The sequence below is a fragment of the Aptenodytes patagonicus genome, chromosome 1, assembly GCF_965638725.1.
Source record: "Aptenodytes patagonicus chromosome 1, bAptPat1.pri.cur, whole genome shotgun sequence".
Lineage (NCBI taxonomy): Eukaryota > Metazoa > Chordata > Aves > Sphenisciformes > Spheniscidae > Aptenodytes > Aptenodytes patagonicus.
Genome location: NC_134949.1, coordinates 205,627,053 through 205,645,123, shown reverse-complemented (window position 1 = coordinate 205,645,123; position 18,071 = coordinate 205,627,053). Strand labels below are relative to the sequence as shown.

Here is an 18,071-nt window from a genome sequence, read left to right as displayed (position 1 = left end):
GGTAGTAAAAAGGCTGTGCTATAAATAGTGCTGCATGTTTGCCTGCGCTGAGGCAGAAATGTAAGGTTTCATAGCTCGGATTGAGGGTCCCGGTCGTTTCAGAGCCAGGGGCTGACATTTGCCTTTATGCTTGTGCTCTAATGTCTGTTTTGTTTTCCAATACAGTCATTTATTTTAAATCGGTCTGAATACATGTTACATCTTGAGAGAGAATTAAGATCCGGCATAGACAAGTTAACTTAACCGTGTAATCTGGTCCAACTGTTTTTTCATAAAACTTGCAGATTCATGGGGTTTTCTATCAGACCCTAGGAAAAAAAAATACAGGCAAATTTAACATCATGTCATGATGATAGACATCAATATTCTAAGCCCCTGAGAAAGCAGCAATAGGCAGCTCTGCGAAGGATGCAAGCACCATTTCTGCAGTTGCTGCATATAAGCATTTTTTACTGATTTGAATGAAGCTGTTCAGACACAGTGGCTGTGTAATCAGACCCTAAATGTGGCATGATAATGACTGGATATGGTCTAATTGGAAGGATCAAAAGCTTAATTTGTTGACAAGGGGGAAAAAAAGACATCTATAAGCAAAAGTGTAGCAGGACTGATTTTTTCACTGTAAGTGCTGCATTTTTGTACAATTTGTTATCTGCCAGTAAACAAAATCTATTAGTGCAAAATGTGAAGGGTAGAAACTCAGAGAAAGACAGATGTAGATGTAATATATCCCTACTGTAAAGATAGACCAAGACTAGTTGAATTCTTATCTGTCTTTATTTTTCCTTATGAAATACTCAGAACAATCAATTTGATTTTTGTTACCATTTTTCTGATCCTTTACATCATTTTAGTAGAACAGATGTTTTTTTCACGTCCACTTTAGATTGTGGCCAGTATCTTCACAGCCATGATCAAGAACAGGTTTTTCACTACTCACATTTACTAACACACATTTATGCTCTTTATTCAAACCTATTTTGTTGCAAAATTAGGTTGTGTTTTCATCTTTACAGGTGTACAAGCGGAGCTGGGCAGGAATGGAACAGATTTGCTTTACATGACATACAGATTTGGCATCATTTCTGTCCTTAAGATACCGCTTGGTCATAGGACTTTAGTTTACTTTGCAGTCTGCATGTCACCCTGCATGTTTCCAGCTCCATGCAAGGAGCTCAGCACCATTTGTTCCCACAGTGCGGTAGCCTACAGCTGAATATGTTCTTGAAGCACCTTGAGCCACATAGGTGCCCTGGAGGCAACCATCTCCCTGTGAAGCAGGAGAGGACACTGCTGCCCACAAGGCTTCTGACTGCCCTACGTTTAGCTGCCTCAACCTCTCCCACCACCTCCATGATGCTGCTGCACTTCTACCCAGTCAACCTCTGCTCATTCAGGACCTTCACCCGGAGGATCTTTACTCAAGTCTCTCCTCTGCCCAAGGGACCTATGAATTTCAAGTGCCACCAACAGAGAAGGCTGACATGGCCGGAGGAAGAGCTTGTCTGACTCCCACCATGATGCACGGAACAGCAGACCCAGCCACGTGACGCTTTTGAGCCTGCCCGGCGCAGGTGCTTAAGTGATAGTGAAATTTTATCATAAAACCTCAGACCACAAGTTCTGAGCAACACCACAGCTGATTTTGTGGATCAGACTTTAAAATGTGGTACCTGCAGCCTTCTGTAAACCAGGTCACAACTGCCTGGAAAGGAAGCGGTGGAAGAGGGACTCAGACCTCCCTGGTCCGGACCAGCGCTTTGTCGGAAGGCGCAAGCCCTGCCTCCATTCTGGTGGCAAGCCTTGGCTCTAGGTCATCTCACCTGGGATTCATGTGGGAGTGCTTCATAGAGCCACTTTGTGAAGGGTGGACGCAGCATCACCATGGGTTGGTTGTTAGTCTTTGGAGTTGCTATGGGGAGTTGTACTTCAACAGACTCCTTGCACTTGTCTTGTTCTACTTAGAATAGTAGCTATGGGACTCCATCTATATCTTTTAAAAAATATTCATTTTTCTTAAGCTGGAAAAAAATACATATATTGGTCAAGGACAAGTCTCCTTCATTAGACAGAAGAGACACCTCCTGTTCCCAGGGTCTAACTAAATATCTAAGCCAAGTGCTAAGGGCCTTTGCAGAGCAAAAGGAGTGATGTGTCGCTAGAGATGAACCAGGTTCTTAGTCCCCAGCTGCCACAGCAGCATCCATGGCTGCTGAAATAGCCCTTTGCAGAACCTTTGAGCCTCCTTCCCATCCCCCTCAGGGCAGCATGGAATGGGTTTAATTGGAAGCAGATGTGCAACGTGGTAGGTAGGAGCAGGCATCTGCTCAATGTGAGCTCCTAGTAAATAACTTCTGTATGATCACTTTGAAAGGGAAAAATACCATGATTCAAGGGAAAGGATTTAAAATGAGACTAGTACTCACTCACAGTCAGTTGACTGGTCCATTAGTCTTGCCAATAGTCCTTACCAATTATTAGGAGTCAAGAATATTCTCTTCTTTTTCTTGCTTGATAGATTTGCAAAATGGATGGAGCATTCATCTTCAACAAACAGGTCACAGGGAGATTTCCAGGTCATCACTCCCATTGCAAACACTTTTCCAGTAGGGTGGCCATGAAAATCATAGAGATGTACTGTCAGGAATGACTGATCTTGGTTTTAATTGGGAAGGGACTTTTAGCTCAATATTAGAAACTCAGCCTCTTCATCTTGATTTCAAAAAGAGTATTTGGGCCAAGTCTCCTGGTTTCAGGAGACTTTTAAATTTTTCCTGTCACAGTGGATCTGCCAGGCTACTGTAGTCTGGTTTTGTGGAAGGTGTTAACAGCTGCATCACACAGATCTGCAGTTATCAAGATTCATGAGGTTGCTGTACTTTTGCCCTGTGCTTCATTGCAACCCTTTTGCCCCCCCAAATCCCAGTAGCTACACTTGGACACAAGCAAGGTGATCATTAGGCAATCTTCTGCAGCAGGGAATAATTTAAGCCACAATTCTTTTACTTCCAGATGCATCCGATAAAAGACATGAACGTGCAATAGGGGACGTAGGCTGAGAAGGCCTGAATGTAAAATTGCTTTATATTCAGGCATTTATATACAGTGATTTAATTTCCCATTAAATCACTGGGAAAACTTTTCTTCAGCTCATTCCAGCTATTGGAAAGAGGAGTTACGCTTTTATGAACAAAGGATCAATTTATACTGTGTCACCGTGTCCTGCTCCTTACTTGCTTAATGAGCTTTTCATGCTTTTTGCTTTGTTGTTCCTTGAAAACTTTTGAGCAGATTTTATTCCAGTTCTTATTCTGGCTGGTTCAGTATCTTCCATGGACAAGTAGTAACATGGGAGGCTTCCTGAACCCTTAGCAAGGCAGTGCTACTTAGCTAAGTGAAGTAAATAAACTTAAGGATTAAAACTAGATTGATGAAAATGCTTTATGCATCTTCTAAATGCAAGAAATTTAGACAAAGTTGCAAACCAGAGGTTCTCATAAATGTCACTTCATAGTCATAGCAGTCAAGTCCGAGTTTTAAAGGTGGGAAATGAAGCTTACAGCAGACTGCATTTTCAAGCTGTCATACCAAAACTGCAACTCCAAGTCGATTTGTGCCAAGAGAACCAGCTTCCCCCTGGCTTCCCGACCAGGAGAACCAGGAAGCAAAGCTGATTTAAAAAACAGAATGAAACTCAGTCCGTTTCCATTGTCTAAGTGGTTTAAAGGGGGAAAAAAAACCCAACACATGTTGATGAAACAGAAGACCAGAAGATGAAAACTCACTCATTTATGAAAGCCCTCCCCTAAGTAACAGATTTAGTCTAGTTATTCTGGGATGTTATTAGTAAAACTGCTAAAGGCATTTCTACATAAAAGTGAAAGTGCACACATGCCCAAGTATTCTCTTTTATGCTATTTTGGGGACATAATTCCCTAATGTCTTGCTTTCAGAAGCCTAGTATTTTCCAGTGCACTGAATAGATGGGCTCTATCTCTAGCTTGAACATCAAAAAGTAACCTTCACGTTCATCAGTGAAAAGTGACAACTGATTTTATTAACTGTATTCACTATAACACATAATATGACAGTGGGAATATTTTTCACTGTAAGATTTTTGAATGGAAGAAAAGTGCAGTTAGTCTGAGTTCCTTACATTCATTAGAAGCAAGACTATTGAAACCATCAACATTCACAATGACACATAAGCAAACACCAGAATCAGTGCCAATAAATACACAGAGTACCAAAATAAATATTTACAGAATTAAAAATATAATAAACACTGATTAGTATATCCTCATGAACTGCCAGGGAAGAAAGACATCTATTGCTATCAGTTAGGTTGTAAATACGTTAAGAATACAGTGATTCGAGGAGACGCGTACTCATCGAAGTTTGTAGAGGTGGAAAGGAGCAGAGTATGCCTAACAGTCTGCTACAAAAACACCCCCCGGAGTGTTTTGAGCTGTCATGCAGAAAAAGTTGGTGCACATAGACTCGCCAGATTATTAGCAAACCATTTAGATAAGAAGAGCAGGGAGTTCTGGCTTTACTTGCTCATTATCTCAAATAGGTCATATGCTACCTTACTGGAGGTGGCTGACACAAAAAATTAGGGAAAATTGTAATTAACAGTGATCCATCAGCTATAACACATCTTATAGAAACAGATAAAGTGACTTCTAACAGGACACATCTGTCCCTTTCAGCACGTAGGAAGCCCCAAGAGCATCGGTTTGTCAGATGCAGCGTGGAACAGTCCCTGCTACATTTTCCTCAGGCACACCATGATATTTAATCAGAGTTGGGCTGTGATAAAAGGCTGTGTTTTCTGGACTTACTGAACCTGTATTTTCCACCAGCCACATTTATACCTCATTCCTCTTTTCAACAGGACCACAAGCCTCAACACTAGAGCTTTTCTGAGACAGCCTCTGCTGACAAACATAGCAAGGAAAATTCAGATGGGGCCAAATTATGGGATCTTCACTCAGTCACAACCGATACTGCTAATAGATCTACTGTTTTCAGGGGGAATACTGGTGGACTGAGATATTGTCCAGCTGTTGCAATTTGTCCCACAGCAGAGGATTTACTTCAATTTTACACAAAGGCAACAGCTTTAGTCTTGCTCCCTCTTTTGAAAAGCAGGATAACATTGCTTTTATCAAGCCACATGCTGCAGAAAGTTACTTGCAGAAAGTTACTTGCACTCTACCCAGGACATGGTGCTGCTGCTGCACAGTGTGGCTTACACTCCCTCTCCACTTGGCCTTGGGCTGCAAGGGCGCAGCCAACACTCACCACCCTGCCAAGGGCTTGGGTCTTCACATACCCCTGACAAAATTAGGATGGAAAAGCAGCGAGATGCCGTGGGTCGGTGCTGGTCTACAGGGGATTTGTGGAAGTACCTGTGCTAAAATTGCCTTCAGAAATGAAGGCACTGCTCAGGTGTTGATGAGAGGAGTCACACTGTAGGCCACCAGCAGGAGCACCGGCATCAGCACACCCAGACCCTGGCACTCACTCACACAGTCTGGCTCCTAACTCAGTGCAACACAGCAATCCTAGCATCCATGCAAGAAAAAAAGGAGCCAGATTTTATAGGTGTACATTTAAGTCTCTTTTCCACAAGGACCAGAGGTCCAGCCCTTGCTTTCATCCCACCTCTCACCCCAGCGCAGCCACCCTGGCTTTTTTCCTGCTGCTGTCCAATCTGGCAGACACCTCCACATGGCGACACCCCGCACCCCTCTGCTGGGACCACACGGCAGAGTCAGACAGCAAATTCTCCCGGAGACAGTGCCTTGCTCCCCCAGTCTGGAGGGTGCAGGTGAGTTGGGGCAGACCTTCCCCTCACTGCCATTAACCAAGAAACATCACCAGATGTGTAGCTTTTACATTTTAAGGTCAGGCTTAATTCAAAGCAGATGTAGCCAATTTTCTTTTATGAGTGCATTATGTTCAAAGCTTCCAATGCATCTGCATAAAAAGCCCATGGAAACAACCTGATACTGAAATAGTAACTGTTTTGATGCAACATCATCCAAAATAATAAAAATCCATTACAGTTCTTACCATTCAACCCCTACATACCATTCTCCCTAAAAACAGATTTAAGACGTGGCTGTGAAACAATTAAAGGGAGGCATCGTTAGTTACCATATCAAAAAAATAAGAACAATGACACAATAAGCAGGGATTTTAGTGCTTTGGAAAGGATCTGGTCCTGGTTTTGCCATCACAAGTTAAATTAAGGAAGGCAGTGATTGTGTTAGCTGTAATTTAAACATGCTGAGCGCTGGAGTTATGTGTGGGAGTGGCTGCTCGTTAAGATGGAAAAAACAACGGAAAAACGTTTTGCATTCAGATCAGTAAAAATACTGCTACAGTAATATAAAAGACTGCATAATCACCTGAATAATGTTCATCTTTAAAAAAAAGGAAGACTTATTTAAGAAACACTTCCTATTTCCTTAAGATTAAGAGATTAAGGACCTTCTTCAGTTCTTACTGGAGTCAGTGGAAGCTTTGCCACAGCAGAATTGGACCTTGGAACGAGACTGTCATGTTGGCAAATGCCAGTTTTCTAACTTTGTGGCCATAGCTGGATTAGCTTCTATTGCAGAGCATTGCTTGGATGTGATGTTAAAGTAGGCAAAGCAATCTTCTTTTAGCCATTGCTACTTCAGCCTAGCAGTTTAAACTCCTTGCCCCGTGACGTACATAACCTTTTCCTCTCTCCACTGTAACTCTGGTTCTATTTATTTAAATATGTACAGAAAGGAAAAAGAAAAGCAGTTCTTACCAAAGATAATCTGGGCACAGTCTGCATAACAAACAGCTTCTGGGCTTTCCCACAAGAGTGACATGCTTCCCTGCTAGATTTCCTAAATGGTCCACAACAGGAAAGTGGAGGGATGTATTCCACTCTATGCAAAGTATCACTCAACATCCTCACCCACATGTATGAGATCACACAGCAGAGATTTCGGTTTGAAATATCTTTGCAGCTTGTTCTGAAGGTGAATTATTTTTTTCCAGATCAGGAAGTAGGAGCAGAGCCCCCTTGAAGAACACGCTGGCAGCAGCTCCTCTTTTCTAGTGCTGGAGGGCTAGGTCAAAAATCTGTTTCCCAAGCTACTGCAGTATGGCTGAGAGGGAACAAGAGACAGTGGGGAAAAAAAAAAAGGTGGTCCCAGGCAATAGTACTCACTGTTTTGGATGGAGTAGCTCTCTAAGGCAGGGAGAGCTTTAACAACCTGCTTTTGCAGGAGTAAAGGCCCCCAGGATGTGGCTTGAGTGGTTATAGCTCTTATTCCTTTGCATGTGGCAAGTTCTTCCATTTCTCTCTACAAGAAATGGACCGAGGAAACAGCAAATCAATGCTGACCATTCCTAGCTGAGACGCTCACAGGGAAGACAAGATGTGAGCTAACGATGAGCTAAAAAAGTTCTGAGTCAGATTAAAAATAAACTGTCCCTTAAACACAAACAGCAAGACAGATTCAGATACCCCCTGCTCACAGTAAACAGCACGTGGACTCACGGGTGAGAAGGGAACCACATCATCCCATTCCTCCCATCCCTCAATGGAAGGGAGGATGTTCAGAGGGGACCAGTCCCAGGCCACTGAAGACAACTGACAGTGTATTCTCAGCATTGAATCTCAGAAGAGTCAGTTGCTGTGCAATTCTGCCTGGACACGTGGGGTTATGTCATGAAATGAAAACATAAACAAAGCAAAACCAACAACAACAAAAAAGGAAAAGCCAACATAAATAAATAAATAAAACCCTGCAGAAGCTGTCATGTGTAAACTCTGCCAAGACTCATTTCTGCAGCGTCTTTTGAGTTGGTGTCAATTTGTTTTTCCAAGACAGAAGCCTCAGCCTTTCATATCAATAACTATGAAAATACATTTTCAGGCCACCTTGCTTAGAGTCCCCCATTATGGCTGTTAGATAACCATCTGCCTTGTAAGTGGCTATTGTTACTGTGAACTGTCTCTTTCATACCATTATCTTGCTGAAAAGCCTTTTCTGAAAGTAGTCCATTAGAGCAAGGAAAAAAAACCCTCTGAGCACAGCCATGTAGCAGAATCAATGGCTCCCTTTGATCTGCAAGCTCAGTCAGTACTACAAATTTAAGAAACAACTAGGTTTTGCTTTGCTAAGCAAAGCCTGTTAATTTGGCTCATCTGCACTTACAGCGTCTTACTGGAAATGCCATCTGTATCACACGTTTTGAAGACTTTGGTGCAATATTCGCTTAGCTTAGATAAATAATTTAGTAAGATTCATTAAAAAATAATCAGTGAATTAATTTTCATAGTGTACGTCTATGCATGGAATTTTTAAAATTCAGTCCTCTACTACCCTGAATGGCGGTGAGGATATTCACAGTGGATGAAGAAAATGCTGGTGATTGATGGAATAAGACTGGACATAAATTTTTCTTATTCTAGTCATGGAATTTCTTCTGAAATCTATTACATGTGTTTGAGTCCTGTTACTGGCAAGAGCAAAATGCATACGCACTACAGGGAAAAGAAGACCCTTTATGTCTGTTGCAGGCCACACATATAGTACAGGAAACTTAACTCCTATCATGACAAAAGAAGTCCACAAAAACATCATTTCATGCTACCGAAAGGAAATCTTTTGTGCTGATATATAGGACAAGAATGTATACCACCAAAATCACAGTAGATAGCTATAAAACACTACGCAATATATAGAAATATCCTAAGAACATACAAAATTACCAGCAGTGACCTGGAAGTGCAAAGAGTACATATAACTAAATGCCAAGTCCTGATCTATAAAATCCTTTATGAATGACATACAAGCTGATAATTACAAAGCATCATTCAGACCACAAAATAACAAATAAAACAAATAAAGAAAAGTATTCTTTAAGAAAATCAAAGCGACAACAGCATTGGGAATGTTATCTTTGGGACTCAGAACACCATTTCTACCTTGATACCTACCAAAGCCAAGGAAAATAGATGCTTGACAGGGTAACATAAATAAGAATGCAAACCACCACAAAATGCCTCAGGACTATTGCCTCTATGTCTCAGCCTTTAAATCCAGCAAGTCATTAACTGTTTGTTCTTAGGCATCTCACAGTATTTTACAGGGATCTTTCAGGAATTAAATACAGGTCTAAAGAAAGCCTTTGAACCTCCTTCCAATGATTGTTTTAGGCATTGTGTGGAGTTATACAAATATATTTCTATGAAAATTGAAAGCCCTAGTAAATATTAAATTTTCTATTACCTTTTGAAATAAAAAACATAGATGGCTTAAAGACAAAAGCGAGTTTTATAAATACAAAGTTAATTTGAGCATTAAATTGTATTTTCACTCTCACACAACCATTACCCTGAATCAACGTCAGTATGTCGCAATGATTCAAAATACTGACGCCCTACGACAAGCTACTTTCCCATTTTCCTTTTAAGGATATGATTGTCCTTAAAATACGTACACAGCAAGCAGCCAAACGAACCGCCAAGAGATTTGCAAAATGTTCTTCCACTGGGTATGTGATAGAAAGCTTGAGAGAGCGACTGGGGAGCACCTGGCCGCAGCAGGCAGCACGGCCGCCCTCCCACCCTGCGCTCGGCTGCCAGCCCAGGGCTCCCCGCTCCGCACCGGGGGTTAGCACCAAGGAGGATGCCGCCCGCCAGCATGCAGAGAACAGAGGAAAAACGGGGCAGAAAACAAAGGAGAGAGAGAAAAATGAAGGGAATCCAAAGCATTTTAATGATGACTTGTGTTAGTCACTACGTGAGAGAGCGCTAGTCTAGTGTCACTCTATTGGTTTCTCGATACAGACATGCCACAATGCAAACAAAATGCATATGATGAGTAATTTGCCACACACAAGTCCTGTAGAGATGGCAGCTGATATCTTCTAGTGGTTTTAAACATGCACCACTCCTACTACCTGTACTCAGTGCTTCCAGTCTTTATGGTACTACCCCAAACTCACCACATCCTCCCTCCCTCTCAACTTCCAGTACCCTACAGAATCTCTCTGCACAATTTGTCTGGAAAACAAAATGGGGAATTACGATTTTTCTGCAGAGTTGTCATGCAAGGAAAGATGTGTCCCTTACAGTCAGATGAAAACGAAAGAACAGAAAAAGGAATGTTAGGTTTAGGGCTCAGGACCAGGATAATATTCCATGTTCTGTACATTCATCCTTTTGAGGCTATTTCAGCTTGAACTTTCTAAAATGCACAAGCAGAGTCAGGCCAAATGCAAATCCCTTTCTCAGGCAAAGGAGATCACCGCCAGCGTGTTTAGAGACAGATTTACAGCACATCCCCTCAGTCTGTGCGTGGGAGAGTGCACACGTGGCCGTGTTCGCATGGATGCGAGCATGCACGGGTGTGCGCGTTCACCTGTGTGCATGGACTCGAGGAGGAGGAGCGTTCTGACTACACATGCATATGTACAACACGTCTGTGTGACTAGGCATGTAGAAAACCACACACATATACGTTATAAAGAAAACATAAAAAATAATCTTTGAAGCGTATTAAGGTTCTTACTCAAACCATGAAAACGGACTCATCAGGAAAACTAACCCCTTCTCTCTATTCACTGGGGCACTGCAGTTCGGTATTAAATCCTGCAGTAATTTCAGAACTAGATGCCAATTTTACCCTTGTGACTATAAGGTCATTTCCCCAGTGAACCACACACATACATATATACAATTCTTATTATTGTATTTCCTGGCTTTTTATGGTTTATCTATAACCTTAATATCCTTCAAATGTATATTCTGTATATTTATTTTCCTTTTTTTCTTTCAATTTAAGAGACAATAAAACCAACTGCTATGTAAGATCAGACCCATTAGCTTCAGTGATGTGAATTTAGGATTCTCTGCATAATATAGACATGTGTTTTTTAAAATGTATATTATTATTCAGATACACTGGAGCATATATTTTATATTAACTGTGGTCTGATGATTAAATACTTATACCAAAATATTTTGTAAATACATAACATTTACCTTTAGACTTCAGTGATTTTTGGAGCTTTTTCAGTGTATCATAAAAATATGTCCTCAGGCACATTAAAACCCTATTAAATTTCTTTGAAATGTTGTCAATGCCCATGTACAGTAGCCACTATTCAAAAATGTCCTGGCCATTAATACATTTCTCATAAGATCCAAGCTCATCAGATCATTTTATGTACCACTAGCTTACCATATTTCTTTTTCTCTCTTAAAGTAAAATTATTCTGACATTATTAAGAATGAAAATAAAAAGCAACGAGAACCCAAACTTTCTTTAAATAGTCAAAAACTAATTTTATATACTTTAAAAAATAATAATTAAAAAACCTGTTTCTTTCCTGGGTTCCTTCTCTGTAAGGTTTAAGCCCAGAGCAACTTTGTCTAAACCCCTGAAAATAGAGGTTTGCAGTGGCAATGCTGTCAGAACCTCAGCTCTGACACATGGAATGTGCCACTGGAATAAAATCAGCACTTCAGACTCACTTATCTGGGGATGCATGAGCCCGTACAAAACAGAGTTTTGCTCTAATTTAAGGTACTTACACAAAGTTCTATTGTTTTAGAACTGTAAAATTATCTACCTATAAAAACTAACTCTTGCTTAAACTCTAGATAATACAGACGGGTGATTTTTTTTTTTTTATAAAAAATCTGTAGCATTGAGTAAATCTGCTAAAATATGTATATATTTACACATGGCGACCAAGTTATTGTATAAATGTGAACAGTGTGTATATATTGGCATTTAGTAAAATGTTTCCCTGAACCTGATTGTATGCATTATCAGACAAGTATTGATGTAAACATCTGAACCTATGTCAGGTGTCTCTGTTACCCATTTACATTAGACCAGATCAAAACCAACCAGACAGACAAACGAAAATATGTTTTCCTGTTAGAAAAGTCCACATAACTCCTTAGCTACCGCACACAAGTTAATCAAGTCTGCTGCTGAGCAGTGCTCTCGTTCCTACAGCAGGTAAAATACCTGTTAGGTTGGTTGGTTTTTGCTTGGCATTTTTCCCAACATCTTGTAGAGCAAACACCATTTACGGAGCCAGGCACCCACCCTCCACTCCTCCCCCACAAATGATTAAAAGATAAGTGTATTGGAGAACCTCTCGTGTCGCTCCTTTTGTAACTCTGTTCCCTTGAAGAACTCATGGCACTGCTTTGCATGAGGAAGGATGCTCATTTAGGTTCATAATCCAAGTCCTGCTTCCAAAAAGGCATGTAAAAATGAACCTCCCCAGTGTTCAGTGCTGCAGAAAAAAGATACAAATGTAAAAAAAAGTGCTCAAAAAGAAGTCGACTTTTTATATTCAGCCATACAGTCTAGTAAGAAGGGATTCAGAAGTGCAGGCCCACGGAGTACAGTGAAGTAAGCCTTTTAGGTGCCTTTCTTCAGGTGATGCAAAACTAATTAATTATCTGTGGTCTCCTACGCAGACTTTCACACACCGACCTCGCTGTCTGTCTTTGTCTCCACCTCTTATTCAACTACTTTTTGGCACTGTCCTGGTACATGGCAGTTTTCACTGTTGTCCCTGCTAAGCCCCTGTTACTGATCCGGCGTACCAGTACTTTAGAGACGGGGATTTTTGTTCTGTGCATCTCGCTTTTGGCCAGGTGATGGTGTGCGACATGATGGCTGTTACTGGCATCTGCTCCATGCAGGCTGGCAGGATGCGACGAAAGGTGTTTAATGCTGATGGGTATCTTGGAGTCCTTCAGTGTGCTTGAGGGTGTTTTCAGTGAGCACGTGGTCGTTATTGGAGACACGGGCTTGGAGCGTGGCACACAGGTGACCTCTTCATCCGTAGGCCCCGCTGGTGGGTTCTCATCCGGTTCGGTGTAGAGGTCGTAGAGAGCATCCCCGCTGTAGCTGTCCCTGGGAATGGTCTCCTTCTGGATGCTTGTGGAAACATCTTCCTCGGGACCAGGGGTGGTGGAATCCCAGTAGCCCTCGTCGCTGTTTGGGACTCCTTCATGCTGCTCCTTCTCCCTGCCCTTCTGCTCCTCTTTGTGGTTGAGGTGAATGGGGATCTGGTGGAGGCCACCACGTTTTACCACCACCCTGTTCTGGGCCCCCTCGGTACCTCGGTTCTCCTTCAACCCCTCGGGCTTCTTTGTCCCTCCTCCACCTCCTCCTCCTTCTGTCTGGGTCTCCTCTGTCTGCGACAGCATATCCCAGAACTCCTGCAGATAGGTGTCGTCCACCTGGTCCGGGCTGGCCATCTCCTCCCCTCCTCCCTGGTAGGCCAGCATGGTGGGGTGCTTCTTGGAGGCACCCAGCTTGCCGGCCCCAGGGGCGCTCTTCTCGCAGCCGCCACTCCCGCCGCCCACATCCTCCTCATGGTCCGCAATAATATCTCCGCAGCCTGTAAGAGAGTCAAAGCTTTTCAGTGAAGTCACGTCAGCAAACATCAAACAAATACGATCAATCGATTGCTCTGAGGGTGGATCAACAGAGGAAGGGTCAGGGGCGGCTGCCGTCTCTTGACCGCTATCACAGTGAGGTTCAACAGGGGGGATAGTCGTTATTGGAATGTCACCTGTTATGGCCGCATCCTTCGCAGTCCCAACCTCTCCGGCGCCCGGGTCCTGTCGCTCGCGGCAGAGCTCCTCGGGTCGCCTTCCAGCGGCGGCAGGGTCCTCCCCGGGGAGGGGGCTGCTGTCCCGCGACTCCCCACCTCCCGCTTCGGGCTCCTCGGCCGAGGCGTGCGCCTCGCCGCTGCGCTTCTCCCGCGGCGGTTCCAGCCCGATGTCTCCTGCGCTGTTCGGAGTTTCAGACAAAGGTTTTGGCGTCTCCTCTTTGATGCACTCCAGGCTGGCAGTCAAAGACCCCGGCATAATAAGACCCGACTGAATCTCCGAGGTTTCCCCCCTCTCCTCCTTGCCATTTTTGTCCTTTTTATGCCATCGCATGCTGCTGAAGATCCCTTTCAGCCCCTTCTTTTGTCTGCCGCCAGCCCGCTGATCCGCGCTCTCCGCCTTGCCGTTCTCCGGCCTGCCGTTCTTCCTCAGCAGGGAGAAGAAGCTGTGCGACTTGGCCACCGAGCTGCCGGGGGAGACGCCGAGGCTGCCGGCCGGCCGGCCCTGCGCCTCCTTGCTCTGCGGGTCGCCGCCGCCCGGTTCCTCCTTCTTGCTGCTCTCCAGCACGGCGTCGGCCAAGCCGTCGTGCGTCCGGCTCCGCACCATCCCCGCTTTGCTGGCGCCCTTCCCCTCCCCGCCTTTGCTCCTCACCCCGAAGATGCTCGGCATGGTGCCCCCGGATTTCCTCCTCTTGAACAGTTTGAAGGCGGTTTTGTTAATCCTCCCCGACGGCTGCTCGGCGGCCGGAGGCTCGGCACAGTCGCAGTGCGAGTCCATGTCTGCCTCTGCCGCTGCCGCTGCCGCCGGCGCCGCCGCCGCCGCCGCGGCCTCCCCTCCGCCGCCGCCCCGGTGCCCGGTGCGATCCCTCACTGACAGCCCCGCCGCCGCCGCCGCCGCCCGCCCGTCTCCATGGCAACCCGGAGGAGGATAAGCCGCTTTTCCCCCGCCGCGGGCCTGCGCCAGCCCGCCGTCGCCCACTCTGAATCAACCTGAGCCGCCGCAGCTCCGCCGGCAGCGCCCCTTCCTCCACCCCTCCCCAAAAGGGCTTACATAACTTAACCCCTTTCCTCCTGCGGCCGCTCCCCCGCGCCCCACGCCGCACGCGCGGGCCGGGCCGCGGCTGGGCGGGCTGCCAGCCCCACGGCGCCGGCGGAGGCACCCCGCGTGGGGGGCGAGGGCGACCCCGTCCCCGACACCCGCCGAGCCGCCCCGCGGGGGGCCGGTGGCGGTGGCAGCGGCAGCGGGCGAGCCCGCCCTCCTCGCCCGGCTGCAGCCCAGCCCAGCGCCCCGTCGCCGCTTCACGCCGCCTCTTCTTCCCCTCTTCCAGCCAAAACCGGGCGCCCAGGTGCCCGGGGAGGGTGTCACGGCTCCGCACACGGGCACCCGGGCAGGCAGAGCTCAGCTTTCATTTACGAGAGCGTTTTGCATCACTTCTGTGTCCTCCCGGCACTGTCACACAGCGCTTTAGACCACGGACGTTGCGTGACTACAACCATGTGCTGTGGAGTGCAGCAAAGCACCAGCAGCGCCGAGAGAAAGCGGGGGGCCGGGGACGACGACACAGTCTGCAGGTGACAATGCACCACACGGCAGGGATGGACATGTGGAAACATGGGATACCCAGACCGAACCCAGGAGGTACATATCCCCGGGGTCAGAGGTGTCCCTCACTTCCCCCTCTGCCACCTTGCCAGGACGACTCGCACCATCCCTGTGTCCCTGTTTCTCTCCAGTGCCCAAGGCCACGTGTCCCCACCACCAGCAACTGGAGGGGATCAGTGGCACGAGCTGGGGCACAGCCCAGCCCTCATTCCGCTCGCCTCCCCTGCCAGGGAGAGGGAGCACGGCAGCAGCCCCCACACAAGCCTTTTCCCAGACCCCGCATCCACTGCATACGGTCACAGCCCCCAAATCATGCCCATGGTGCGCTGCCACAGGGATGTTGGCCAGCAGCACAGCCACGTTGGGATGGCCAGTGGCACTTTGTCCACAAACCCCCTCACTGGCTGCAAATCTATCCTAGATGCAAAGTAAATTAGAATAGAATAGAATAGAATAGAATAGAATAGAATAGAATAGAATAGAATAGAATAGAGCAGTTCAGTTGGAAGGGACCTACAAGGATCATCTGGTCCAAGTGCCTGACCAGTTCAGGGCTGACCGAAAGTTAAAGCATGTTATTAAGGGCATTGTCCAAATGCCTCTTAAACACTGTCAGGCTTGGGGCATCGACCACCTCTCTAGGAAGCCTGTTCCAGTGTTTGACCACCCTCTCGGTAAAGAAATGCTTCCTAATGTCCAGTCTAAGCCTCCCCTGGCACAGCTGTGAACCATTCCCATGTGTCCTGTCACTCCATGGAGAAGAGATCAGCACCTTCGTCTCCACTTCCCCCCCTCAGGAAGCTGTAGAGAGCAATGAGGTTGCCCCTCAGCCTCCTTTTCTCCAAACTAGACAAACCTGGCCAAACTAACCTGCCCTGAGCTCTAAACTTGCTAGATGGCACATCTACTTTGGCTCTCTCTTGAGGCTGGGTTATTTCAGCTTGGGGGCAGTGCTCTGCGCCATGGCTGCAGAGCAGACCTGCTTTCAACCAGAGCTGTAATAATGCATGTGCCCTGGCAGCCCGACTCTGCTATACAGCATTAGTCTGGGCTCCTCAAAACAGAAACGCTTGCCTGGGTTTTAGGTCTAAATGCAACTGAGAACCACTAAAGAGAAGTTGTATGTGGGCACTCTGGCTTGGGGCTAGGTTCTGCTCCCTTTGAAGTCAGTAAAAGGTTTTGCCATTGACTTCACTGGTTGGTAGAATTAGTTGTGGGGGTTTTTTTAACATCATCAGACATTCATTGCACTCTCCCATGAGAGCAGGTTGAATTATCTGTTGTGAATAATTTATCCAGTGAATTTAGTCCTTTTTCTGTTCATGTATAAAAAGTGCCATTTGCATTCACAATTACGAGCGTTCAATAAGAGCAATATGAGCACATCATTCAACTTACAGGTCTCTCCTGCCTTCTGCAAGAGACAGAGGAAAGGGCAGATGAGACAGAAGCCAAGATTTTGGCTGGAGGAGGAGTGAGTTACATTTTACAGAGTGCACTTCATAAACGTGCCCAGCACCCAGAAGCCATGGAGACAGGAGGTCAGAGCAGAACCTCGACCCAGAGGCGTAAGCTGCTAGCCTTGACTGTGCCTCCATCGATTGTGCCATGTCATGAGTTCCCCCATCACTTGGTAATATTTCTGCTCTTTAGACATTTGAAGGAAACTTGGTAAAAAAGAGAAAATACCAAATGCTTTTGTGCAAATGCAAATGCACAGAGCCAGGCATCCTTTGGAAATTTGAAAGAACAAAACCTGGTCATGTATCTTGGGAAAAAGTGGGCAAAACAGCTAATAAGTAAGACTTGGCCACATGGCTGAACTTACCAATTTTTGCACTTTCATACTGGTGCTTTGCTACATTTCACCAGTCCTTTATATTTCACCAATTCTTCTTAGAAGCATGGAGTCCAAAGGAAGAAGATACAGAGGTACAAAAGGCAGAGGACAGATGACTTAATGCTTCACAGCTGTATGGAACAGACAAGTTATTGTGCCCTCTTTCTTTTTGCGTGAATATCTGCAGCCGTGGCAGAAAGGGTGGACTTTCAGCTTGTTTTTCAGTCAACTTAAAATCCAAGTGCTAATAGAGGAAAGTGACTTGAGGTCAACCTGAAATTACTAGTTTAGAAATGTTTTGACAAATTGAATTTGTTTTCTACACATTTGGTTTCAAACCTTTTTGCACATTTTAAAATACGATTTGAGTAACCTTGAAGTACCTCTGGAAATGGATAGTCATTCTAAATGAAATATTAAAGCATTGAATTTTGAAAGTGACAAAGGAAACATTCCCATTTTTTCTTTTCTTTTTTATTTTATTATTTTGTTTTAACCTGGAGACATCTATGGATTCATTGTGAACTCATGACAGGCTTTGGTCAACCTGCCCTTGCAGGGCTCAACAGGAAAAGCTTTAGACAAAACGTTCACCAGCTTCTAACTGAAGAAGAGTAATGCTGAAAGGTGGTTGCATTCATGCAAAATAGCTCTTACATCTAGGGATGTTTGGACACCCGAGTGCTGTATGATCAAGGAGGTTGGGAGAAAATGTTCTCTGCCACATCTGTTGTGCCCATGTCCTCCCATGCAACGGGAACTTCACACAGAGAGTTCAGTGGTGTTCCCTTGCCCTTTTGGTTCCCCCTGCTTTTGGCTGGGATTTCTCCTGGAAGCGAATGGCACAGTGTCATTTTTGCAAAACTATAAAGGGATACAGGATCAGCTGTGTGAACGGCCTTCCAAGGTGAGCGAGGGTGGTTTCTGGAAAAGGATGGTGTGGAGCTGGATGAAATGGAGCCAGAGACATTTTCTTCT

At 45.3% G+C, this 18,071-nt stretch overlaps 1 protein-coding gene across 2 annotated transcripts in view; it reads right to left on the bottom strand.

Moving 5' to 3' along the window:
- AMER2 (APC membrane recruitment protein 2) overlaps positions 1–14,462 on the bottom strand; it is an 81,279-nt gene extending 66,817 nt beyond the window's left edge. Inside the window, exons 1-2 of one of the 2 annotated variants that reach the window (XM_076328082.1) lie at positions 13,612–14,462; positions 4,036–13,437 (exon numbers count right to left, since the gene is read on the bottom strand). In XM_076328082.1, coding sequence (XP_076184197.1) covers positions 12,557–13,437; positions 13,612–14,428 — 1,698 coding nt within the window. In that variant the 5' untranslated portion in view covers positions 14,429–14,462 and the 3' untranslated portion in view covers positions 4,036–12,556. Of the gene's footprint in view, positions 1–4,035 lie in introns of those variants that run through there. The other variant, XR_012994410.1, reaches the window with a different exon arrangement.
- Between the last annotated feature and the right edge of the window lie 3,609 nt (positions 14,463–18,071).